The following is a 26,963-nucleotide window of genomic DNA, read 5'->3' as shown; positions in this document are numbered from 1 at the left end:
ATTCCTGCCTGAACTGGAGAATATATAAACTTGGAGTTTTGGAACCTTTTTACCACTTGTGGGATCCAGAGGAAGACTGCAGCTCATTGCTCTCAACCAGACTGCAGCTCATCACCCTCAACTGGACTGCAATCACCACTTTTGACCAGACTGCAACAGCTCTCCCACCAGCAGGTTTTTTCCCCTCTCCCTTTACTTTGGACTCGGGAGGGGGCCCAAGAAACACCACTTTGTTCATGCCCCAGGGTGCTGGATTATACATTTGGGTTTTGTGGGTTAAAACCAAATTACTTGTCTGTATAATCGTACTTATTGTATTATTTTATTAAATTGTTATTCTGACTTATAATCTCTCTTTTGAGTTGAGTTCATTTCCCCTACTGGTTAACTTTTAAACCAGCACAACATAGTATGAATAATTGCTAGGGATAAACTAAGCAGGGAATATTAGATGGAATATCATGAAAAGCTTCCTGAGAGAGACGTTTAGCCGTCTACAGAATGGCCAATCACTCGGCTTCTGGAGTTTCCTTCATTCGTGCTTAAATGTTTCAAATGCTGCAAAATACTGACAAGGAGAAAAGTTTACTGTCATATTGCATCTGCTTCTGGTTTTTTGTCTGTTTTTGTTAGTTCCACTATCTTATTAAATGAACTTCTACTTTAAATGGCAAAATATATTCCAATGTATGAAAAAAATTTTTTTTTTGCTTAGCCATCTTCTTACTGGAGAGGCTTTGAGGTATGCCCAATCCAAAGAGGATTGTGGGCTGTCATATCTGAATCTTCAGGCTTGCTGTTGAGAACTGTTGCTTGTTCTCAAAGCTGAATTTTCTTTTTTACTTACTCCCACTGGTTTTGGTTTCTCTCCAGTTAGTGAACGTAACAGAAACATGTCAGAACTAGTGAGGAAGATTTTCATTTATTTAATGTGTGATTGTTTCCATGGCCTGGAAAGTTCGGAAGAAAAGCCCAAAATACAAACAGAGAAGTTTCTAAAATATCCGCATTTGCAGCCTGCGAAAGGGTGATGATTTTCATTCCATAATTGCCCATTCTTGTAGTAGATAGTGAAAGAACCAAAGGCAGCAGTGACAGAAGTTACACAGCTGTTGGGAGAAGACTCCAGTGCAGTTGTCTTTATAGGACACTTTTGGAACTGACTGAACTTCTGTTGGCCTTGCACATGCAACCTTGTACATCTTTGATGCTGCTTTGATATTCACAATGTGTAGTTAGTATGTTTTTCTCCTGCTCATCCAATCCTTTGATCTCTTCTGTTTTGATGGAAATTGAAACTAGCCTGGATTCTTTTCAGCAGCTCTCTGGAGATGATGTCTTCCATCTTCTGAAATACTTTTAAAGATACTTTGTCCAGCTTGGGGATAAAGTGGGACCTAGCTGTATTCACATCTAAACCTCTCATGGAAAAGAGAGATTAATTGACTATCTGCTGTCTAAAAAGTGTTATGTCATGAAGACACTGGAAATTTGAGGACGTTTGCTTGACATTGGTCCTAATTACTGGCTATTTACATGGAAAGTTAATGCATGTTATATAAACCAAAAGAAATAATATATATCGTAAACATTGCTTGGTTCAGAAGGACGCAACCAGACTAATCAAAACTATATTTCAAGTGTGTTAGCTGTAAGTGTTTAGACAAGATCCAGCAAATTGTTTCTTGGCTGCTGTAGAGAAGGCTTATATGCAGCTTCAAAGACTTTCATACAGGGTCAGAGTTTCCCTATGCCTCCCTTCTGTAAAAGCCATGAGAAAAATGCTGTGTCCTTCTCAGCTTTCCTGCTCAGTTGATATGAATGTTATTACTTGCACTGATGTCCTGAATTCATTGTATATGAGTTGTCTTATGCATTTCCTTTCATAAAAATTAGGGGTTACCACCCTCAGCCCCATTAGTCTAGAGGAAATGTTTTAGGTTATTGTACATCTTTTGCTTAAAGTTTTTTTTTGTAATCTGTTAGCACTGTCCCCTGCTTCCTTTGTGCTTTTATTTGTTTATTTTTAAAAAGCTGTCAAAATTTACATGCCATCCATTACACAATTTAGGTATGTCGCTGCTGCTCAGTTGCTCTGAATACTGTATGAGAATCATCCTTCCAGCAAGCACTGAGAGGGGAGAAACTTCTGACCAAAGAACCAGACATACACAATGGTTTCTTTGTGCCTGTGATTAACATGTTCCAACTAATAAAACTAACCAGTATTTTCATTTATAAAGGATGCACTTCCAAAGCCATTGACACTGGAAATTGTATGTTTTTTCTTGGTAAATATATACGAACAATAAAAAAAAAAAAATTGCAACCTAATTAGTAATGCATGATTCTTTCAGAAAAAAACCCAATCATCGGACCATATTCTTTATTTATTAACCTGCTGCCCATAGAGTATTGCTTGGAGTAATTCTCTGTAGAGACTTGTGTTTCTCTGGAAAAACTTGCAGTCTGTTGTGGTAGGCTTCTTCATTTTGAGAGAAATGAGTATATTGTCTGTATCTGCAGGGAAGTTTTTTGGGAATCAGTCAAACTTCATACTGCACCAAACCAGTATAACATATGCAAACAGTGCTGTTTAATCAACAAGTGATTTTGCAATGAGATGGGGTGAGGAAGGGAATATGCAGGGATGCTGGACACATCACTAAACACCATGGAAGTTTTTGAGATGTTGGGATGAATACTGGGAAACTGAGTGAAATAAGCTAGTCCTTGGTTGTAGGTTAAAAAAACAAACAAAACCCAAAACCAAAAGAAACCCAAACTCAGAATATAGTCCAGACCCTGCAGATCATGTGGAAGGGAGAATTGGCAGTAACATATTTTTAGCTCACATAGTAATTTTTTTAAATGTCTCTGACATCACGTATTGTCTGGATTAAAAACATTTGTGTTCAAAAGGTCTATTTTTCCTATATCTAAACAAAACACAGGTATATGTTCACTAGAACTCCAACTACTGGTCATATGGTCACCATTAAATATTCCTAATATATAGCAGTGCACTTAGTAATTTCCCTTCTGTTAAGAGATTTTGGAAAAGCAGTTTTCTTGCTATGTCTGATTGACATGAACAAAATGCTTTTAAAATTTTTAATAGTCATCTGGAGTCAAGAAATATCATTTAATATCTAGTAAATTGTGTGTTTATGAAAAATTGCATTTGAGGTCTTGGATTTAGGGGAAATGCAGAATCATTGAGGGCATATTCTTCATTTTACTTTAGCACATTGTTACTATTAGCCTAGATAATCTCACCATCAATATTTCCCCACAAGTATAGGAAAATGTACTTCTCTGGTTTTGGTGTAATTCTGGATTCCACAAGGCTACTTCAGAAAAGAAATTTTCTACAAATGTCATGCAAAATGAACTTTAATCTTATAACAACACTGTTGTACTTTGTAAGTGCATGCATTTTCTCATATTGAAAAATGTGCATCTCTTTTTATATGTAAGTTGTTGTTGATTTAAGTCTTTGATGATCTGAGATAAGATTCAGAAAACTAAAGATTTAATAACTTGTGGGACATTTAAGGGTACTTCAGATGTTACATTTTCTGGTTAGAATGTGTACACGTCATATACCTGAAGATGTATGGCCCATTATACAGTTCTGAATATGAATAGTGCTTTAATGAATTGTTTTCTTCTCCATGTCCTCCACGGTGGTCAAGTTGTCAATAAGTAGGCTTTTAGGACTGAGGAAATTGGAGTTGAATATTGGAGAGGCAGTAGAAAAGATTGAAATTGAATGATAGAGTAGCTTTTCAGGAATGTGATTAAATCCCTGCATTTTTTCTATCTTGGGTTGCCAAATGGAGGTTGCCCTCTCCCCTCTGTCCTTACTATGATTATTCATTTTCCTGTCTTCAGTTGCTCTGATTGCTCTTTCAGTTGCTCTGATTCGGCCTGAGTTGGGCTGTGGGAGAGGAAAGGAACATCTTGAGGAGGGAAGTGCTCCCTCTTGATTTGCCCGGTAGCCACAGGGATCCACTGAAGGTGACTCACACACTTGTCAGCTGTGCTGGGGTCCGGATTCCAACGGAAGTTTAAAAACTGGGAATGGGGAGGATTGAAGGGAGATTTTAGTTACAACCTGATACTTAGGCTTTTCTTGCTCATGAGAACCAGTGTGAACATAGAGGTGCAACAGATGATCAAGATTGCCTGGAGAGCAAGCAAAGGAAGGTCTCCAGACGCTGTTATGGCAGCTATTGTGAAGGTGGCGTGTGATGGCACCCTTGTGATGGAAAAAGCCTTGGCATTCTCTAGAGCTGCTTTGGTTATTGCATATGAAGCCTATTTAACACCCATCCTTTGCCAGTGCATTTGTGTTCGATGTACCTTGAGCCTTTATTGTGTTTTGCTGTTCTTCCCAGAGGAAACTCAGGTCTCTCATAACCACTTATAAAGCTTTTCTGCAATATATTTACAGCCTGATTTTCCAGACTGGTTTTGTTTCTAAGTGTTTCCTCAGGACAATTTGAAGTGATTGTATCTGTAGTACAAGGATCTGCTGTAGCTCAGTAGAGATCTCTGTAGAGGCAGTCTAGCACACTTCTTTGTAGGTGTTTGTGTGTGTTTTTTGAATTTTTGGTACTCATTTTTACTTTCACTGGTTACATGCTCTCAGAGTAACATTACAACAATTCTAGCTAATATCTGTTCCCAGGCAGCAGTTGATATAAATTTCTTCACCTCAGACTTATACTGTTTTGATCATAGTGGCAACAAGTCATGGGGAGTTCTGCTGACATACTTGAATTGGAGTCAACCCTTTCTACAGAATTGTGGAGACTTTTTATCTGCAGCTTTCTCTTTACATCATTTGACTTCTTTACAGTTTCTATTAACTTCTTTCCTTGTGTATTTATAAAGAAAAAAAACATTAGTTAGCGTTATATTTTTGAGAAACATGTTTACTGGAACATGTAGAATAACTCTGGGTGGAATAGAAAGTGTAATGTTGCTTGTTAAATTGCAAAGTTTGCAAGCAAAGTGCTAGAAATATTTCAGTTCAGTGTCTATTTTCCTTATGTGTGGCTCAGTTACAATTATAATGGTGTAATAGGATATAGGGTAGATTAATATTGAAAGCCCTGCAGCTGGAAAGAGTAAAAGTTAATTACTAGAGTGAGATCTGCAACTACTCTCTGGGTTATGTGAATGTAGGTAGTTTCAGAAAATGAACATGCAACTTATGTATTATGGGCATACATGCATTGCAGAGGACATGTTCTTTGGAGCAGCTTTTTCCAAGAGAGTGTCTTACATGTGTTTCAGTATGGCAGGAGTAGCAGCCCACTAGCAGAGTAATTTTGCCTTTTTTTGCTCTTAGTAGTAGAACAAGTTAATTTGAATTTTTTTTCATCTGTAAGATGCAAAATCCAGGTAAACACTTTTGCTTACTGTTGAAGATCAGTCAAATAAATGGTCAAGTTTCATGCTTGTTCTGACTTTACTTTGCAATCAACACTTTTTAAAAGCCATAATTAAAATACCCTCACAATGTTGTCACCTTTGAACGAACTGGCAACTCACATTCCCTTTGGTCTGTCCCTGTCTTATATGGACAAAACCTGAACTGCATAAAGACTTCAGTCTCTTGAGAAGAATGTGATAGGCATAAGAAGTACTGGCCAACATTTGAGCATCTTTTTGTCTTTCAGCAGGAGTGAAGCATCCAAGCATGGATTGGAAAGTCAGTAGTAAATTTTGTAAGACGTCAGTGGGAGGAGAAAAGTTAAGAGATAACTACAGATTCCTATCAACTATTCTGAAATTGTTGTGTTTTTAATTCCCACTAATGTGGGAATAAAAATTGCTGAATGCACTCAAATGATAAAAAAATGAACCAGATTTTTCATGCAGTTACATCTGATAACAATGACTAGAGTGGTTGCATTAGGAGAATCTTGTTCTTCATGTCCCTATTTCTCTCTGTGTAATCTTGTCAGCAGTTTACTTAAAGGATAGAATAAGTTTCTTTTACCATTCAACTGTTAAAAATTTTAAGCAGGTACAGCCCTGATAAAATCTTAACTAAACATGCCTTTAAAGCCTATTAATTCATGACATATAATCAGTTTTGTGTACTACTGTGATAACCACTGTGTTTAATTTTGAAAGTTAAAGACACAAAACCTAATAAAATTAGAATAAGAGCCTGTGAAAACAGTGCCTGAAGGAGAAATTAAATTCATTTCAACAAAAGCAGATATGAAATGAAGTACAAGTAGAACACCAGTAATACTTTGAGTATGACACAAGGCTTCATTAAAAAATCCAAGAACCATTATTGCTTTCGGTGTCAGGATTGTGGAGACTGAATTAATACAGAGTATTTTAGATGCCTGTCTTGGAGATTAGACTAATGTCTAATATCAGTTTGTTTGACAGCTGGTTAGCCAGTGCTACGTAGGTGTCAGAATTTCTGTGAGCATACATTCCTCAGTTGTGTGTGAAATTGGGGAGCACAGGGATAGTTACAAGTAAATAAGTTATTTTAACTTGCAGCCATAGGAAGAGAAACTAGAGGGAGGTGACATTGGCAATGAGACACACAACCTTTCAGATAAAGGTCAGGGATTTAAGTCTAAGGTGAAGTGACAGGGAGTGTTAGTTAGTACTGACAGATTTGGAGTGGCCTAGGGACATAAATTTGATGTTAAGTCCAAGTAGACAGAAACCCACATCACACAAACCTGTCTGTATAACCTGGACCTTGCTGGTGTTTCTGGTGTTTTTCTTTCTGATTTCCTGTCCGGAGCTGGACATTGGAAAAAAAAAATCTGCTCCGAACATTTTCACAAGCTCAAAAAGTTTCTCTTTCCATGGAGGACATGAAGAAATTTGTGCCTGTGAAAATGTCAGAGATGATACCAACCTACTGCCATTCCTTAGGCACCTGATAGAGAGGAGGTGGAGACCCATGTGCAAAGCACGGCTCAGCTTGATTCTCAGCTCTCCCACTTTTGGGATGAATGCTGTAATCACTCTGCATGTCCCTCCTAATGAATACTCAAATGTTTCACATAAACTGAACAAATTCCAAATGAGATAACTTCCATTTCCTGGTCCCCCACCCATGGTAATCACACCATGATTTTGGAAACAGGCAAGACAAGGAACCTGTGTATTTCCTCCCTTTCTCTTAGTGCAGTTGACCTGTTTTTCACTTTTCTCCAGGGTTTGTCCAGAGCTATGAGTTATCCATCTATCTTGTCCATTCTGTGCAAGGGAAGCACTGGTTTGTGTCTGGCATAGGATGATCAAATCATAGAATCATTTAGGTTGGAAAAACCTTTAAGATCATTGAGTCCAACTGGCACTTGACACTGCCAAGTCCACCACTAAACTGTGTCCCTAAGCACCACTTCTACATCTCTTTTAAATACCTGCAGGGATGGTGATTCCACCATTTCCCTGGGCAACCTGTTTCAATGACTGACAAACCTTTTGGTGAATAAATTTTTCCTACTGTCCAATCTAACCCTCCCCTGGCACAAGTTGAGGCTATTTCCTCTTGGCCTACTGCTTATTACTTCGGAGAGGACACCAACACCCACCTGGCTACAACCTCCTTTCAGGGAGTTAAAGAGTGATAAGGTCCACCCTGAGCCTCCTCTTCTCCAGGCTAAACAACCCCAGCTTCCTCAACCTCTCCTCATCAGACTTGTGCTCCAGACCCTTCACCAGCTCCGTTGCCCTTCTCTGGGGACACTTGTGCATCTATTTTAAAGGATGTAACAGGCAGCAGACATACAGTACCCAGGTGACACATGTCCTTGAATGGCCTTTCAGCCTTGTGGTATGCCAAACATCTTGGAGTGCATTACCGCTGTTTTTTCTTGCTTTGCCACATCTGTACTTTCCACCAGGTTTACCCAAGTTCCCTGCACTACAAATGCATTCCAGAGCCTTCGTATTACTGCTTCCAATAAACCAAATCTCTTTTGACTTTGAGCAGAAAATCCACCCTGGAAATCATCCTGACAAAGTTGTCTCGTCTGGTCTTTTCAGACATTGCTTGAGTTTGAAAAATCAACCTCTTCTTTATCTTGGTGAAAACTTGTGTCAAACACACTTTAAGTTTCACAGGAGTATATAAACAAAAAAATTAAGGACACATAAACATAAGGGGTGAGCCATTGTTTTGTATCAAAACTCTGTGTTTTTGAGATACACTAATGGGAATTGAGTAGGGAAATGTGTCAGTCTTACTTGCAAGTACTTAGCTGTGTGTCTGTGAATATGACACTCTGGTTTCTGTGGGGCTGTGAATAGAAATTGTGGACTGAATTTTTGTTTGTATAAAGATGTACAGCTCCGATAATTTCAACATAATACAGGGGTTTTAAGTCTCTGTTTCTTAGTATTTTCCATGAAAGCTTTCATAAGAGTGAATGTTAATCTTCGCTATATCCCTACATAATAAACAGTTGTGTAGTCCATTTTACTGACAAAGAGATCAACACGATATAATTAACTAATTTGAATGTAGAAATGAGAAATAAATGTTTTTCTAAGTACACATTTAAGCCTAAATATAAATGTTGTTTTAATTATCAGAAACATAAAGAAACTGAAAGGACTATCATTGGTGAAAGAAGACTTGTAATCTGAAAATTATGTTAATACTTTGAAGACAAGTTTCATACAATATACAAAACAGTTATTTTATAGTCATTGTAAGATAAAGACTTTTTTCATCTTGCAAGCCAAGTAATGTCCTGTTTCTGTGCGTTCTTGTATCAGTTAATAAAACTATTAGAAAAAAATTGAAAATTATTTCATAAAATGGATTTCATACCAACTTTAATTTTTATTATGATTTTGACTACCCTAAGTAGAAAAGAGGTCTTTTGTCTTCCAGTAAAATACTATATTGAAGATTACAGTTGTACTTTATCTGTCTACATCTTGAAGGACATACTGGGGTTTGGTAGAATTTAATTCCAAGTTGCGTTCTGCTTTTTGTGTCTGTAAAGAAATTTTCAGAGCCAAAAGAAATATAGAATATATATAGATCTATAAGAAAATGTGAAGTATTCATTCATTATTCATTTGAATCAGTGTCATAATTACAAAAAAAGACCTCTGGAGATCATGTAGTCCAACCCTGTGCTCAAGGCCAGATCAACTAGAGCAGGTTGTGTAGTACTTGGGTTTTGCATATCTCCAAGAATGGAAACCCCACAACCTGTCTGGACACCAGTTCCAATGTTCTGTAAGCCTTGTAGTAAAAAAGGTTTTTTTATTATTTTTAAGTGGAATTTCTTCTATTTCAGTTTCTGCTTGGTGCCTCTTGTTCTGTTAGTGGGTACTACTGACAAGAATCTGGCTCCCTCTTCTTTCCATCTGTCATCAAGTATTTATACACATTATTTTCTCTAGTCCCAGCTCTGTTGGACACTCTGGCCTGTTCATCATCTCTGTGGCCCTTGGTTGAACTTAGTCCAGTATATTCATGTCTTTCTTGTTCTAGGGAGCTCAGAGCTGGACACAGCTCCCAGACGTGTCTCTCCAGTGCTGAGTGGTGACGAAGGATCACCCTTCCTTGACTTAGTGGCAACACTCTGCCTGATGCAGCTTGGGTGCTGTTGGCCTTGTTTATGGCGTAGGCACACTGCTGGGTCATGGTCAACTAGCTGTCCACCAGGACCCCAAGCTCTTTCTCTGCCAAGCTCCTTTCCACCTGATCAGGCCCAGCACGATCCTTGAAAATCAGCCATCTCTTCTGAACTCTTTTCCTTTCCAACTCTGTCTCCCATAGGATTTTTACAAGCAGTTCCTTGAACAGGCTAAACTCTCCACAAGACCAGGGCTGAAATTCTGACACTTGCCTAGATCCTTCCTCTCAAGATCCTGAACTCCACCATCTTATGTGTATGACAGACCTTCACATCCCCAGTCACTTCTTCCTTGTTTGTGAGCATCTCCCTCAGGGATTGCTCGATCACCTCTGTGAGGAAGTTGTCATCATTGTATTCCAGAGACCTCCTGGATTGCTCATACCCTGCTGTGTGCTTCTACCCTGCAAATATCTCAGTGTGGTTAAAGTGCCCCATGAGGATCAGGGCCTGAAAATATGGGACTTCTTTGCGTTTGCCTGCAGAAAGCCTCACTTACTTCCTCCTCTTCAGGCTATCTGTAGCAGACACACTGCAGTGCCACCCACATTGGTCTGCCTCCTAATCCTGACCCAGAACCTCCTAGCTGGCTCATCAACCAGTCCCCAGACAGAGCTCCAGGAGATCTCACTGCTGTCACGCAAAGGGCAGTGTCCCCTCATCACCCTTCCATCCCGCAGCCATCATTTGCAGGCGCCTGGCCACGGGAGCCACCCACCACGTCTCTGGGAACCCAAGGAGACAGCAGCACCTCTCACCGTCCTGCAATTCCCCATACTTTATGTTCTAGTGTTTCAGCCATCACTTTGTCATAAATTCCTACATCCACGGTGGGTTCCTGCACTTCTGGGAATGCCTGAAGGTAGTGCTGCATTGAGAAGTTTATTGTGCAGCTTAAGAGGGGAGCAACATGAACAGGAAAGAGGAATAAAAATATTATGTACACATTCAAAAAATTAGTAACAAATAAGAATCTTAACAAAGCCCCGTGACAAACAAAAGGATAATCTTAGCAAAATTCTGAGAAAACTTGTACAGGTGCCAAGAGTGCAGGATAAGCCATAGAAATAAAAAAGGATTATAGTAATCAAATGAAAGATTAATTGAGTGTTTTAGCATACTAGACAAATCCTTTAGGCAGCAGTGGAAGAAATGGCAAGAACCTGGCCTATGTGTAGATTTGTGGAATAAAAGGGTGGCATCAGAAGAACCTTTGTCATGGGCTGGAGTTGCAGCTGTGAACATGGGCCTGTGAGTGTCTGACTGTGAGAGGAGGAAGTTTTTGCCATCTCAACAGGAAGGCATGGAGCCACCTCCCACTGTAGAGTAGCAAGGACAAGAGGCATCACTAGTTGCCTGATAGTTATCTGATAGATCATTGTGACTGTAGAAGTGGGATGATGAGACAGTTTTGGGAGAACTGATTATATGATCAGCACTCCTTTTAGTATGCATAGTGGTGAGGGACAATGGTGTGGTAAGAGGCAAAAATTTCATTTCCATCGTGTTCAACTGGTGATGATGAATAATAAAAGCATCTGAACGTGTAGTTCATGAGGCAGGTTTGTGAGCTGACAGCATTCAAAATCCAGTTTGACTTTTGAATGCTGCACTGAGGGCCCAGTAGGTCACATTTTACAAAAGCTTGTGTTATAGTAGGTATTAGAAAAAATATTTTCCTAAGAGTAAACATTGAAGCAGTTTGTCCCAAGAGGTTGTGGCATCTCCCTCATAGGAAATTTTCAGAACTTGACTGGACAAAACTCTGGCTGATCAGATACAAGTTGACTCTGCTGTGAGCAGAACAATGTACAATCAGAGGTCCCTTCCAACTTCAAGTGTTCCCTAATGCTTGGTGTCTGGCACAGGGACATAAGTGTTAGGTTTTGAAGCCTCCTGTGTTGTAGTCTTCTGCTGTTATTACAACCGTCTAAGGGTTGTTTTGGCTTGCTTCCATCAGCAATCTTCTTGGAGAATTTTTAAAATCAAGTCTATTTTCTTGAGGACAGTTGAGAGGTGGCTACTCAGAGTGTCTTTCAGGTCATTTTAGGTCATCAGAATGCTCCAAGGCAGTGCTAGTGAGGCATGGTTCTGACTTAGTAAGGGATCCTCTAGTGTTCTTGAGAGGCAACAATAGTTGTAATTTTTTTTTAGAAAAATCTACTATTTTTACAGTTTTGGAAAGGGTAATGCATAGTATCACAGTGTACAAGTAGGACAGTTCTTGTAAATGCCTCAGTGAAAGAAGTAGCACTGGACACTAGTGTTTATTTTAGCTGAGATTAATTCTGTTGCTGAGATTAATTTTCTTACTGAGAAAAGGAATTTCAACAATAAAACATTTGGGGATATTGATAGATTTGTAAAAATGTGAAATCCTATATATCCCTAAAGTGAAAAATATATAAATACAAATATTCTAGATTATAAAATTTTCTACTACATGTGTAAGGGAAGTCTTCCTTTGGTAAGTGTGGAAAAAGGAGTGTTTCTCTCTGCACGTCAGCTCAGATGCCATTTCAGCTTTCATACAGGGCTATTGCAGAGATTCTTTGCTAATCTTTGAACTAGAAAAAAAGCAGCTACAACATCATCTTTATGCAAGGGTGCTAATTTCAGTTATGCCTGGTTTTGTTTAGAGGTACTTACTGTTATGATTTTTCCTCTTAAAACCTCTAGAAGGTAGTTGAAATATATAAATTAAAATCTTTTATTCAAAATAGAGTATTATGAAGAGCGGTATTATTTCCGAGATGTTACAGCTCAGGAAACAGGAAATAAAAGATTCTGGAGGACTTTAATATGGAAATACTAAGTCTTAAAGTCCAACATTTAGTATGAAAATTGTAGTAATTTCAATATTTGGTTATCTTTTGAATGCTTATATAGTTTCTGTGTCTCGTTACCTTTACTACGATTCCTTTATCAGTAATAATTTATTTTCAGACTAATTTTCTCCTTTAATGTCTTATATGCTGTAAATTATATCAGCCCATGCTATTTAGCTACTCAGCGGTTTTGAAATTCACTTCAAACAGGGAGGTTTGATTGCAGTACTTTCCAAGAACACTTTATTTTCAATCACTTCTACTAAGTAGAGATTCGGCTTCAAAGAGTTTACTGTATATTGTGACACAGAGGTTCTTTGAAGGTTAATCAGTTTTTTAGCAATAATAGGGTTGGATTCTTGCGCGACTAAGTGAGTCACTTCTGTTTCATGTGCAGATCTATCATTTAATCAGAAGCCTGGAAGTTAAGACTTACTACACTGCATATTAAGTAGAAAAGACAGTTGTTGTTTTAATCATTTTTTTCTTTCTGAACTTCACTATATCTTTAGGGCTGTAAATTAGTTGAGACAGCTAGACTGATTATTTAAGAACCATTCCTAATGTGCGTAAAATCTAATAAAAGGAGCAGTCCAGTGAAGTCATATTATTTGGACACCAAAGCTAGAAACTAATTTGAAGAAATATCTTTATATATACAAAATAAAATCCACTGAATGTGGTCATGTTCCTGATTTACATTTAGGGCATGATTTAATCCAATTGCAGTTTAACTGGGGGCAGTTAATGTTTTCTTAAAGGCAGGTGCAGAAACACACAGATCTTTCTTAACCTATTTGTAGCCCAAACCAAATATTTGGGAAATGGTCAGGATAGACTTTTTTTTTAAGAATGTCTATGACTATCAGCGTTATCAGTGAAACTTTCATTTTTGCAGCTGCTACAAAAATATGATAGTTTAAGAGAAAATGTTCTCAAAAAAGTTTCGCATAGAAAATTATCTGAGTTTCTCAATCCACTTGAACCTTGATCTGTTTTGGTGTAATATTCTGGAATTGGTAAAGATGCTTTATGTCTGGAGTTTGTAACACCAAATGAGATTACACCACCTTCTTCTGATTCAGAATTTCTTGCTGTTGCAATATGTGTTGTTCCACAGAAACAAGGAATAATTCCCTCTCAGACACTGATGTTGAGACTGCTGCCAGGGAACAGTGTTACTGAGGTGTTCTTTCACTGCTAAAGATAAGGAGTCACTTCTGTTGTAAACTTGGTTCTCTCTCAATGAGTTTACAAGCTCGTTCTAAATAATTCACTTCATCTTGAAACTCTGTTTCCCAGGAGACAGAATAGTTATCTTCTTAAAACCAACTTTTGCTTTAAGAACAAACAAACCACATGTTGATTTTGAAGTTGCGAAATAGACGTCCTTTATACCACAGACAATTGGGCTTTCACTCAGAGCCTTTTCTGTTCTTTTAAAAAAATTATTATTATTTGCAAATTCCTTATTGAGTGGACTGTATTGAGTCTGCATCAATGGTGGTGTTTGAGCTCTCTCCTCCATAGGCTGGTTGCAGTGGGGCTGCACATGCATGAATGAACACAAAGCAGAGTTCATTCATGTGTCGCCTTCACCACCTGCAAGTGCACGTGTGTGTGTGTGTGCACGCTTAGTCGTCCCTTATAAGAAAACAGAAGAGCAAGGAGTACCACAGTGAGCACTTCTCTGCTCTCATTACAGAAAGGTTTGTACCTCCAAAGCTGGCATGGCTTTTCTCAGATGATCTGGTTTCAAGCTATGTCGCTATTGTAGTAGAGGGCTGCTGCAGATTAAGTACTTCTACCGCAGGGCAATGTCCCTGGAAAACATGCTGTTTGCAATCTTTCATGCTGGGCCTGAGAGGATCATGACGTTAAATCGCAGGAATATCACTGTGTAATTCTGAGGCTTTTGCAGAGGGACTTATCCAAATTTAAGCACTTTTGAAGGAGGGGAGGTTTTGGAATAAAGCTTGCAGCATGTCTATCTACTACCAAGAAAATCAGTCTGTGCTGGAAAAAAATGTTGAGTTAAGGCTGGATAAGCAGAAAAGAAAGTTGAGACATCTGAGAAGAAAAGAGTAAGCTGCTCTAAAGATTTTGATGACAAGCTTTTCGTGCTTCTAAGGCATTACTCTTTCTGGTTTTTTATAAAACAGACATTTATAAGCATCTCACAGTGTATCTTCTAAATCTAAAGGGGTTTGGTGCATTCTGATTGGACTCATGGCAGTACAGCAGATATGACTAGTACTTTCTTATGGCCCTTGTTTAATACTAAGGGTATTTTAGTTATGTTACCTGATTTCACAGGCTGTTCTGAGTTGGAAGTGACCCACAAGTATCATTGAGTACAACTCTTAACTGAATAGCCCATAAATGGATTAAACTCTGTTTGCATTAGTGCCTACACTAGTTGACGTTATTAGTACCAGGCTCTAACCAACTGAGCTAATCTCAGGGTCATTTTGTACTTAGATGAAAAACCACTGTTGTTTGATGAGCACTTGATACTTTTTGTCTTACCATGATCTGTTAGTCCATTGTTTTTCATAGCAAGTGAAAACACACTAAGATTTCTCTCTTGTGAAGAGGAAAATAGAGATCTTAACCTTTGGACCGCAAGTTAGTTCTTGTTTGACATCAACCAACCAAAGAGTAGGAAGCATCCCTTCATGTATGGCTAGTTCTGGGCAGGACACAGGTGGATGCTCCAGGGTCTCCTTCAGTTTTTCCTTAGTGCTGAGCTGTCATAGGTTGAGCACTTCCACCCTATCCCAAGGGTAGTTTTTACTGGTATCAGTTCTTCAAAGACTATTGGGGCTTTACAGTGGCTCCTGCTCTTGTTTTTGTGCTATTGCATCATTTTACCACACTGCCTGCTCAGCTCAGAGTTTTTGTCTCTCCTTGACCTCTCCACTGCAATCATAGATCCATTGGCCCTTCAGCTTCAGGTCTAGGCAGGGAACTGTCTCACTTCTGGTATTGCTGTGATGCTGCTTGTCAACATTTGAAAAGTTCAGATCTGAAAGTGGGTGTTCCTGGAGATGTGTATACTACTATTCTCTACTCTAGCCTTTTTTGCAGAAAATCCATCTTAGACTTGCTATTATGTTTTAAATAACCATTTAAAATATCCTTGTGACTAATGGAACTATAAAATACCTCGTTGTAGTACATAGGGGATCCAGTAATAAATTAGAGGTCCTCTGTGACAAAAAGCATAGATAAGACAGCATAATAAAACAAAAACCTCTGGGAATGCTTCAGTCTAAGTTCATATTTCTTCCTTATGCACCCAAAAATAAGGTTAATCAAACTTCATGCCTAAGGGCTTAAACAGATGGAATATGAAAGACATTTTCACCATTCGGCAGTGTAGTAATCCTGCATCTCTGGAAAGTATGCACTTTCTTAATGTACAAACCAAAATGTTTCATTTGAATATTTCTCACAGTGTATCCAGTTTGGATTAGGCAGTGGTTTGAAGCAGTAGGATGCAGTTGGTCATCCCAGATTTATACTCAGAAACCAGAGAACAATATTTTAGTTTTATTTAAATTTTTTTTTTCCTCCCATTCTAAACTAATAAGCCAACTTTATGACAAAATCATTAAAATGCTTAAAGGCTAAACAAACTTTTCTGATTCTGTGTTTTAATGTAGATATGTTTTCTCATGACTCCTTTTCTAGATTGTATTGGTCAGTGGACATCTGGACAGCTGGGACGTTGGGCAGGGAGCTATGGATGACGGTGGTGGAGCATTTATATCATGGGAAGCATTATCACTCATTAAGGATCTGGGTAAATATTATATTTTAAGATATTTTCAGTGCGTTATATTTCCAGGATGTTTTGTATGATGTCTAAACTGGATTTTCTGTATTATCCATCTCTCTGAGCACAAATACTCATACTTCTCAGGTTTTTCTGCTAAATTCCTCCTTTCATCACAGGGGTCTTTCAAAAGCAACACATCAGTCAATGATCTAGAAAGTGCTTTGAGCCTGCATGTTCATGATCATCATAGAATGAAAGTTCAGTGTAAGATATCATATCTAGGTAGCTTAGAAGGAAGTAATTCCTTTTCATTTTGTCTTAATAGGTTTCACTCTGTTAATGAAGATGAAGATTTATGAAGTCACAGACAGGCTTGTGGTATTTTCTCTGCCCTTTAAGCAAACTATTAATTCAACATGTTCTTAAATCTTTCAATGTTCTACATGTTGCTTTTTACAGTGGCTACTTCTCAACACCTTACCTCACCCTTGATGACTTCTCAAGACAATTTCCTCTCTCAAGAGCTTGTAACTAGGACTGGATCTAGGCAATGATCCTGCCTCTAGTCTTTTCCCTTTCATCTACATATAAAGATATTCATATAAAGATATTATAAACTTCACAGAATTTCATATTTTCAATGTATATATTTCTGTGGGGTTGTTTTTTTTCCTAGAATGTTCTTCCTAAATAAATTTATATCCTGCTCGACTTATTTCACCAAATAGTGATACATGCATACCATCCATGCATTTGTGCATTCCCAGTTTTGCACTGGAGGGTTGATTTCCTGATTATGTTGCCTTTATGTTGCTGTGGTCTTGGGATCTGCTTTGGACTGTGATACCTCATTTCCTTGGCAAATATAATCCGGGTCAGCGGAAGCACACACTTCAGTCTTATCACTACAAGGATACACTTCTGTCAAGTCTGGCTTAGCCACAGTGACCTGTCAAATATTGTGGGCTCATGTGTCTCACCAAGCAACATTTGACACTGAGGCCTTGTACACAGTAGTATACTGCAAGAATAGGTTTGTGGGAAGCAAAGCCATGCTCTGCTCCCAGGGATCAGTTCTTTGAATCATTCTAGCCAAGAGACAAGGTGACTGGGTTCTGGAATTTGGCCTGTTGATCAACTGGACTCTTCTGCAACTGATATTGTAGCAAACAGTTTGTCATCTCTGAGCTTGCTGGTCTTGGTCCTCCAGAATTTCTGCTCGGCAGAAGTAGGAGTGGAACTAAACCCTCCTTCTGTCAGTGCTAAATGTGGATAAGGAGAGAAAGAGGAAAAGGCAGCCTGTATCCTGGATATTTCTGTTTCAGTAATGCTATGGATAGAATACCAGTGTGGACTTACTCAGCCTACCTCCTCTTAGTTTGCATAGCCTCCCTTGTGTGAGATCTGAAAGGCCAATGTTTTCTACTCGTGGGCTTCATCTGACTTGGGGATAGAAGTGGGCTGCAGACAGTGTGTTATTGTGGAAGAACTTGGTCTACATATTCCTACCTAGGATGTGTTTGATGGGAGAGATTGTCCATAAAGTAAGATGATATACGGCCAGTGTATGTGCAAGAGGGAGCTATGATTGAACAGCCTGTGTTCTTCAGACTCCCAGACTCTCAAAGTTGGGTCTGCTGTCATCTGTTCCCAGTCTACTGTGACCTAGTGTGATTTCTAGTCTCCAGCCTGCGAATTCCAGTCTTACTGCTTGATCCGTAGTTTTCTGCTGTTTTTACTTCCATATGGGCTTCCCCTCAAAACTAGTTCAAAACAGACTTTTTAGGTTGTCCAACTGATATCCAAGGTTGTTTTTTCCCCTTCATCAGATGGAATCTATTTTTTCTCCTTATTCTCTTTTTCCAGAACTGTAACCTGTGGTCAAGAGGAATGCACCACATATTCATTAGAAACTAAAATCATCTGCTGCTCTGCTCTTAACTCTGGCAGCCTTTAAATAATAAACTAGCTTTCTCTACTTCCCAACACAAGGATTTCTTCACTTGAACAGTCTCAGTCTTTCAGGAAGAGCTCTTTGTAGAGAAGCTCTGTTATGTGATTAGCCACTCACATACTGCAGTGGTGAACATCAGACATCCCTGTGAGTTCCTTTATTTTGCATTGTTTGAACCTTTAATCTCTCATTTTCCAGCCTTGGAATGATTGGAATATCAGTCTGTAATTCAAAACAAAGCGCATTTAAATTTTTATTCTTTTAAAAGTAAACTAAATAGGATTCTTCAACAGAAGAATCCAGGTCTATGCCTTCTTTTAGTGTTTTTTAATCCTTTTTTTATGATACTTGGAAAATTGTCTGTTTCCTCCACCTTCAAGAAAAAGAACTTACACTACTGTGTTTGCCACTCTATTCCATTCAGAATAAACTGTTCTGTGTCTCTTAAGGGCAAGTTCATGGTGGCATTGTGTAATTCTTATTCACTGGGTTTCCCTTCATGCATGACTGAAATTCATCACTTTCTTCTTGTGCAAATATTTGATTTCCTCTGATAGTAGCCTGTGTGTTTGCTGTGTGTCCTGGGGTGAAATGCCATTCTCTCAGCTGGGAAATGCCAGAGCCTTTGCTGATGCCATCTTTTGTGGGCAGCTGTTGTGTCCAGCTCTTCTTGTACCTGTGTTCTTCAGGAACAGAAGGCTGGGAGAGGACTTCTGGGTCGTCACATCTAACCTGTAAATGACCAAAGGGCCTTTCGTAAACTGCCCTCTGTAGCAGATTGGTTAATGCAGATATCTTACTCTGCACATTAAATATGACAAAAAAAGGACAGCAAAATAACAAGGTGTACAGATTGTGTGAGAAGCAAATTAACGAGTTTTATTTAAAATCAATTCCATAGATGGTGTTTTGAGTGAGCATTGTGTTTTGAATTGTGGAAGCTTTGTTTAACATTGTTTTGAACTCAGATAAATTTAATCTTAGACTTGTCCACCAAATACATTTGAAATGAGGATGAGCCAACTCAATTGGCTCTATGCATGTGTAGAAAATTTTTACTGCATACTGGGAGTCTTAAAGCCGTGGTGCATTGTGTAGCCATGAAAACTGTGCCTGCATTTACCAGAGTATAACTGATCTTACAACTGTGGTGATGTGATCCTCAAGATGAAGTGAGCATTCTGAAATATGAATTCTAGAGTATAAAGTTTGTATTGTGCAGTGAGAAATACTACCAGTACTTCTGCCATGGACCACTGGTTTAGTGAAAGCAAGATACTAGTACACTATTGAAGCAGTTTTTTTCAGTGATGATATAATAGCACTTCATCATGATATCAGTGTGACCCCTTGGACATGGCTGGTAGACTCAAATTATGCCTGTTAATTGGGATTTTGATAATTCTCCATAATATTTGAAGAATGATTATAGTTTAAATTCAATTCATACTTTCAACATAACCTTCTCCCAAAACTACTTAATAGCTATTGGCTTAGGACCAAATAAATGAAATTATTAAAAAATTATTAAAATTATCATTTAAAATGGTCAGATTTTATTTTAAGCAGTACAGTTTGTTTTCTTGCCTCAAGTAAATTTTTAATAGTTTTTGCTTTTATTTCTCAGTGCTCCTCTCCCAACAGTTCAAGCCTGTGGCAAGTTCTTGTCTTGTTTGGGACTAATACTTGTGTACATTGAATTTGAGCAAGAAGCAGCTAGTATATATTTAGTAGTTTCAGAGCCTTAGCCAGTGCTGCCTCTTTGCTCCTAATCCAGATGAGTTCCTGCGTTGCTTGGCTGAGGGACATTTCCCAGCTGAGGCCACAGGTGTTCTGACTTCCTTCAGCCCTGGGGAGCACTGTGCCAAAGTCACCTCACACTCCAGTGCTGGGAATGTGAGACTTCCATCCCTAAAGGGAGATTGAGGGAACTGAATAACAACAGTGATAGAGAAAGGTCTTTAGAAGGTGGTCATATGGCAGTGTTTGCTTTTCAAACATAGTATTTTGAGTCTCCTAACAGCAGTAGAGATCCCACTGGAGTTAGAGATGCAGTCGATTTTGATGAATGAATTTCACTGCTTCCTTCTGAAAAACTTCAGAAGTGGTAACTGTTGTGTCTCTTTTTAATTAAAACAGCTGGAGTCAATTTTTTTTCCCTGTTTCGAAGAGAAGCCTGATAGGGTCTTCTACTTGACACTACAATCTAGTTTATTTTTAAAGTCTCATCTCTGCTGGCACAGGAGGAATTAAATAGTCAACAGGTTCTTTGTTCACATCACAGGTTTCTTTCAGCATTTACCCACAAGCTCTCTCTCCTTGTTCAGAAATGTGTTTTTTACCTTTCCCTGGCTGTGTTTGGGTCTCGCCTGCTTCATCATGGGTTAGGAACTGGCTGGAGGGCCGGGCTCAGAGAGTGGTGGTGAACGGTGCTGCATCCAGTTGGTGACCGGTCACTGGTGGTGTCCCCCAGGGATCAGTGTTGGGCCCAGTTCTGTTTAATATCTTTATTGATGATTTAGATGAGGGGATTGAGTCCACCATCAGCAAATCTGCAGATGACACTAAGTTGTGGGGGAGTGTCAATCAGCTGGAAGGCAGGAGGGCTCTGCAGAGGGACCTGGACAGACTGGAGAGTTGGGCTGATTCCAACGGGATGAGGTTCAACAAGGCCAGGTGGCGGGTCCTCCATTTTGGCCACAACAACCCCACGCAGAGCTACAGACTGGGCACAGAGTTGCTGGAGAGCAGCCAGGCAGAGAGGGACCTGGGAGTTTGGATTGACAGGAAGCTGAACATGAGCCAGCAGTGTGCCCAGGTGGCCGAAAAGGCCAATGGCATCCTGGCCTGTATCAGGAACAGTGTGGCCAACAGGTCCAGGGAAGTGATTCTTCCCCTGTACTCAGTGCTGGTGAGGCCACACCTGGAGTACTGTGTCCAGTTCTGGGCCCCTTAGTTCGGAAGGATATTGAGGTGCTGGAGCAGGTCCAGAGGAGAGCAACGAGGCTGGTGAAGGGACTCGAGCGCAAGTCCTATGAGGAGAGGCTGAGGGAGCTGGGGTTGTTCAGCCTGGAGAAGAGGAGGCTCAGGGGAGACCTCATCACTCTCTCCAACTACCTGATAGGAGGTTGTAGCCAGGTGGGGGTTGATCTCTTTTCCCAGGCAACTATCAACAAGACAAGAGGGCATGGTCTTAAGCTCTGGCAGGGGAGGTTTAGGTTAGATATTAGGAAGAAATTCTTTATAGGGAGGGTAATCAGGCATTGGAAAGGGAAGTGGTGGATTCTCCATCCCTAGAGGTTTTTAAGATGAGAGTGGATGTGGCACTCAGTGCCATGGTCTAGCAACCGCAGTGGTAGTGGATCAAGGATTGGACTTGATGATCTCAGAGGTCCCTTCCAACCCAGCTGATTCTATGATACTATGATTCTATGATCACTGGTCAGCTCTTCATGCCCTGCCAAGCACAGAGGTGCACATCTATACATCAGCTGCTGCCCAATCTATGTGTTTATGGGGATATCTTCAGAAGGCAATGGCTGTGCTGTGAATTTGCCAAATGATAAACTTGTCCTCTTCCACTTCACTTGCTTCCACTGCAACCAGTATAAGATGTTGCCAGTTATTGTTAATTGAACTCCTGCTTCTATTGAAGTAGTTGGTATAGACTTTAGGAAAGGCTGTGCTCCAATGACCATTATAGAGATGGGTTATGCTACAGAGTAAGTAAAGCAGTCCCTGCTTTTGCTATTGTCTTGTGCACTGAACTCATGTTTGGTCATGTCTGCATGCCATGTTAGACCAGGAAGTCTCCTGCTTGGACTGTGCCTCAAAGTGCTCCTGAGAGTCCTGTTCTTCCAAGTAAGAAAATATTTGCTATGGGGAGCTGCCAGAACCAGTGAATACCAGGAGTCAAGTAGATGAACAGGGGACATTTTCCTCTTCCACACCCAGGGCACGATGCCTGATGCCATTTCTGCTGGAGTAACCTGATGAAGGAAGGATGATTGTTGACAAAAGCTAATCCCAGTCATCACACCTTTTACACAGCTTTCCTGCATTCCTAGACGATGATGTATAGGAGAAATGTATGGCGATAGGTGCTATGTGTAGTTCCTTCTCTTCATCTGTTTACCAGCATTATGGGGAAATGGAGTTCCTATAGATGTAGGCATGGATCTGGCACAACTAAATTTCTGTTTCATGGGAGAAAGGTACAGAAAACTACAGAAATGTTTTTAAAACAGTGCATGTAAGAATTTTAATATACTACCTGAATTACTTTTTATGTAACGTATAGGGAGTTGATTAGACAGTTTTTCCCCCTTAAAACTTATTTAAAATTGAAATTGTAACTCTCATCTGAATTATACCCATGACTAATGCAACTGGAAAACCATTAGACAGATTTTTATGCAGTTCACTGTAGTCTTTGTATGAAGTTACATTTCTCCAGCCCAAATTCACTGGCTAATATATGAGGACTAAAGATATGTTTTATTAAAAATATGGTCACTGGAGTATTTCCTTTTCTGCTAGTTTAATTGAAGTCATATAACTGCAATTTTAATGTACTTGCCAAAAATTTTGTTAAACATTTTTCTCAATTTCCTGTAATTGTGGTGGTGTATTTGCTTACTGTCTAGGAGATATGTTGTGAAACATAATTGACTGCTTTTACTGTCAGTGGGGTTTTTTTCTTTAATCAAATATGCCTGATATTAACTCCTTCTTCTTACTTTCTTTCCGCTTTCCCAAAGTTGCATATTTTATTCTGATCACCTTTTCAAATCTAGTAAATCTACTTGGTACGAAATATCTGCATATGCTGTTACACTACAAATGCATATATTCCTTCATTTTAACATTTACTTGAATGCATATTTGGCAAGTACTTAAATCTTCAATTTTCATACTTTGTTGACATAGCAGAGAGGTGACTGCAAACAAAAATTTGTTAATCTGGTGGTAAATTTAGACATAGCAATTTTGCCCTATGTCTTGTGGACTGTTGCTTCTTTGCAAGCTTTAATTTACCCGAGAAATTCAAGATAAAATCTGAGCTTTGTTTATCTATAAAAATGCTAAAAGTCTGGCAGTAGAGGCTGTTGTGAGTTGTTGGGTTCTTTCAAATATGTAACATGACTGACATGGTGAAATGCTGAAATCCTTTACGAATGAAGTCAGGGGAATCTCATCCTTACTGTCATTTTTTTAAGGTATAAATTTTCGATACGGAGACACAAGTGTGGCTGATGCATTTTCTGACTCATAGGTTTTTGGAATAGTTTAACAGATTTGGGTTTTTTCTGATCCAAAGAGAGGGGCAGCAGAGGCAGAATGCAGAGCCACCACTCGGTAAGAGCAAACCACAGCTATTTGTAATCCTAGAGAGTGCGGGAGTGGGGCCCTGCACTGCCTTTTCTGCTCCACAATTTGATGAGATCTCCAAAAACTTCTAAGGAAGGTTGTGTTCCTAAAGAGGAATAAGGTGTGTTTTAAAGGTGGACAGTGTCTTCCTTTTGCGGGACTTAGAGAACCTGTTGACAGGACCAGAGCAGGGCACAGGGTGGAGGAGTCCTCTGCTGACTCTGGGCTTTGCTGTTTTACACAGGCAAGTAATGTGTTTCCTTTTCTTCTCCTTTTTTTTTTTTTTTGTAGACATGACTTGTATTGGTTTCATGACATTACACTAACCAGTTCTTTTTTAAAAACCGCATATGCAGAAGAGCACATTTCACAGCACTTCTCATCTGAACTGCCCCTGAGCTGTAGTGCTGGCTGGCATGAAGGTGTCCACAGAGAAACCCTCCCTCTGGCAGTACTGCTGCCTGACTTGCAGCCCATTGCAATGGGCTCTGGGCTTGGTTTCCCTCTTCTCCCCCTCATCTCCCCAGTCAAAAGGCTTAATCCATGTTATTTTTAGTTGCTAGACTTGCAAATCATTCACAGCTTTCCCCTCCAGTCTTTTATACCCAGCTCCTTCCTTCACATTTCCTCTTGGATATTGCATTGCTTTTTAAAAATAAAGCTATCTAAAACCTCTCACATTTCCCACCTCCACTCATCTGTAAATCTGCCCTTCTGCCGTTAGCTCATCAGCCTCCCTAAAAACAGGAAAAGAAAATTGCTTGGGTAATCTCAGTGTCTTGGTGCACTGCAGTCAAGGCTGCTGATGCTTTGCAAGCCCAGTCCTTCCCTAGCCTGGCTCACCTTGGGCACTGCTGTCCCCCTGTGCCCTCTTTGCAGGGGCCTGTCCAGACAGCTGCTCACAGTCTATGCCAGTGGCAGAGTTGTGTCCTCTTAGCCCCTGAAACATGTTTCTGAGCAAGCTGTCAGCCCCAGGCAAGACTGAGCTGCAGTATTGAGCTTGGCTCTTCTCTCCACTTTCATTTCTTCTTCCCTAGCCCCAGATCTGCCCATTTTCTGTCTTCCTGTGATCCCATGTCTCTTCTCCTCCAAACCTCGTCTCTCTTTACTCCTGACCTTCAAGACTCAGAGGTTTACTCACTTTCCAATGCTATTTTGTGCAGTACTTTGTCCTCAGTGCTGCAACAGACAAAAATCAAGGAGATTGCACTGCCTTAAACTGATGTAAGAAGAAAACAAAGGCAGTTTCCCAAGCAAAAAGCTGTTTCCCATGTCTAATTTGAGCTTCGCTAGAGAATTAGAAATAAGTCATAGTCAAGGTTTAAAAGGTTTTTTAGAGGTGTGCTTTGCTTTTGACTTTGCAGCCCTGCCAAGAACTTGGGGGTGTTGGTGAATGTCCAGCTGAGAAGCTGGACATGAGCTGGCAGTGTGTACTTGTAGCCCAGAAAGCCAAACATGTCCTGGGCTGCATTGAAAGAAATGTGACCAGCAGGGCGAGAGAGGTGACTCTACCCCTCTGCTCTGCCCTCATGAGACCCCACCTGAAGTAGCTGCATCCAGCTCTGAGGACTGCAACATAAGAAGGGTGTGGACCTGCGGGAACATGTCCAGAGGAGGGCCACGAAGATGATTAGAGAGATGAAGCATTTCTCATATAAGGAAAGGCTAAGAGAATTGGGATCATTCACCCTGGAAAAGAGACGGTTTAGGGGTGACCTAATTGCAGCCTTCCAGTACCTGAAGGGGGCCTAGAAGAAAGATGAAGAGGGTCTATTTACAAGAGCATGTAGTGACAGGACAAGGAACAATGGCTTCAGAATTAAATTCTTTGCTGTGATGGTGGTGAGGCACTGGAACAGGTTGCCCAGGTAAGTTGTGGATGAAACCTGGTCTACTGAAAAGTGTCCCTGCCCATGGCAGAGGGGTTGGAACTAGATGTCTTTAAGGTCCCTTCCAACCCAAGCCATTCTACGATTCTATGATTACTTTCTGTTAAATCATTGTCATTCAAATAAAAATATTTCTTCTTAAATAAAAGTCTAACTAGACAGACACTTTTGTGAGATCAGTTGTCTGAACCATAGAGGGTGGTATTTCTAATAGCAGAATGAAAGCCAAAGACCTGCTGGTTTAGAATAGAGACTTCTTCTTGGTCTTTAGAGGAAAAAGTCTGGACATGTTCAATTAACTGTGTTATTACTTTCATCCTATTAATTGCAGTTTTTTCTATATGTATCTTCTTTGAGATTAGCCAGGAAACAAGTTACTAGGGGTAAGAGCCTTTTCTCTAACACAGTACTTGCTTATACCACAGAATACATGAATCAGGTAGTAGTCTTTTAAAATGGAAGCAGATTTTACCACTGGTTTTGATGATGCATTCCTATCTTCTTTAGCAAAATGTGCGGTACTGGTTTTATTTTTATCTTAAACTGTGGCAGAGGTTTTGGAAATTCCAGGCATTCTATGAGAAGTGTATGCATGATAGAAATATCCCAACTAATGTCACACAGTAAATCCCCTATGTCTAATCAGCTGCAAACCTGAAAAAGGTAGGGAGCGCAATAGGAATTTAAAGATTGTCAGCAGCAGCATCATGTATCTTAGTACCTGTCGTATAAATACCCTTCTAAAGAAATTTCAGGCCCCAGGATAACTGCATAAAAAAGCTGTAGCTCATGATGTTAAATGCAGCAGCGGACAAGACTTGAGGATGATATATCTGTATATAGCTCTCTCTAGTAGCTGCTGAAGCAAATTACGTTAGTGATTTAGGCAGTATTAGAAAGTAAGGAAACACAGAATCAGAGAATAGTTTGGGTTGGAAGACATCTTTAAAGATCCCTTAGTCCAACTCCCCTGCAATGAGCAGGAACTGCTTCAACTAGATCAGTTTGCTCAGAGCTTCGTCCAGTCTGACTTTGAATGTTTCCAGGAATGGGGCATCCACAACCTCTCTGGGCAACTTGTGCCAGTGCTTCACCATTGTCATTGTAAAAAAAATCTTACATCTAATCTGAATCTACCCTTCTTTAGTTTTATACCATTGCTCCTTGTCCTTATTGCCACAGGCTCTGCTAAAAAGTCTCTCCCCATCTTTATTCTTATAGACTCCTTTCAGGTACTGGAAGGCTGCTCTAAGGTCTCCCTGGAGCCTTCCCTTCTCTCAGCCTTTCTTCATTGGAGAGGAGCTCCATCCATCCGGTCCTGCTCTGGGTGGGGTCTCACCAGGGGGGAGAGTAGAGGGGCAGAATCACCTCCCTCAAGCAGCACATTCTACTTTATGCTCAGATCAAGGCTTTGATAAACCATTTATGCAGGGGTTTGGGAATTAACTAATTCCTTGTTTTGTTTTGCTTGTGTCTGCAGCT

The 26,963-nt window shown here is 39.8% G+C and overlaps 1 protein-coding gene across 1 annotated transcript in view; it reads left to right on the top strand.

Moving 5' to 3' along the window:
- The window catches only part of CPQ (carboxypeptidase Q), a 151,968-nt gene that overhangs the window by 77,457 nt on the left and 47,548 nt on the right, over nt 1-26,963 (top strand). Inside the window, exon 5 of the mRNA XM_018078211.2 lies at nt 16,181-16,292. Coding sequence (XP_017933700.1) covers nt 16,181-16,292 — 112 coding nt within the window. The remainder of the gene's footprint in view (nt 1-16,180; nt 16,293-26,963) is intronic.

The sequence above is a fragment of the Manacus vitellinus genome, unplaced genomic scaffold (assembly GCF_001715985.3).
Source record: "Manacus vitellinus isolate BGI_N305 unplaced genomic scaffold, ASM171598v3 scaffold_1_pilon, whole genome shotgun sequence".
NCBI classification, from domain to species: domain Eukaryota; kingdom Metazoa; phylum Chordata; class Aves; order Passeriformes; family Pipridae; genus Manacus; species Manacus vitellinus.
The sequence above is the reverse complement of the archived record's forward strand: the minus strand, read 5'-3'. Positions and strand labels throughout refer to the sequence as shown.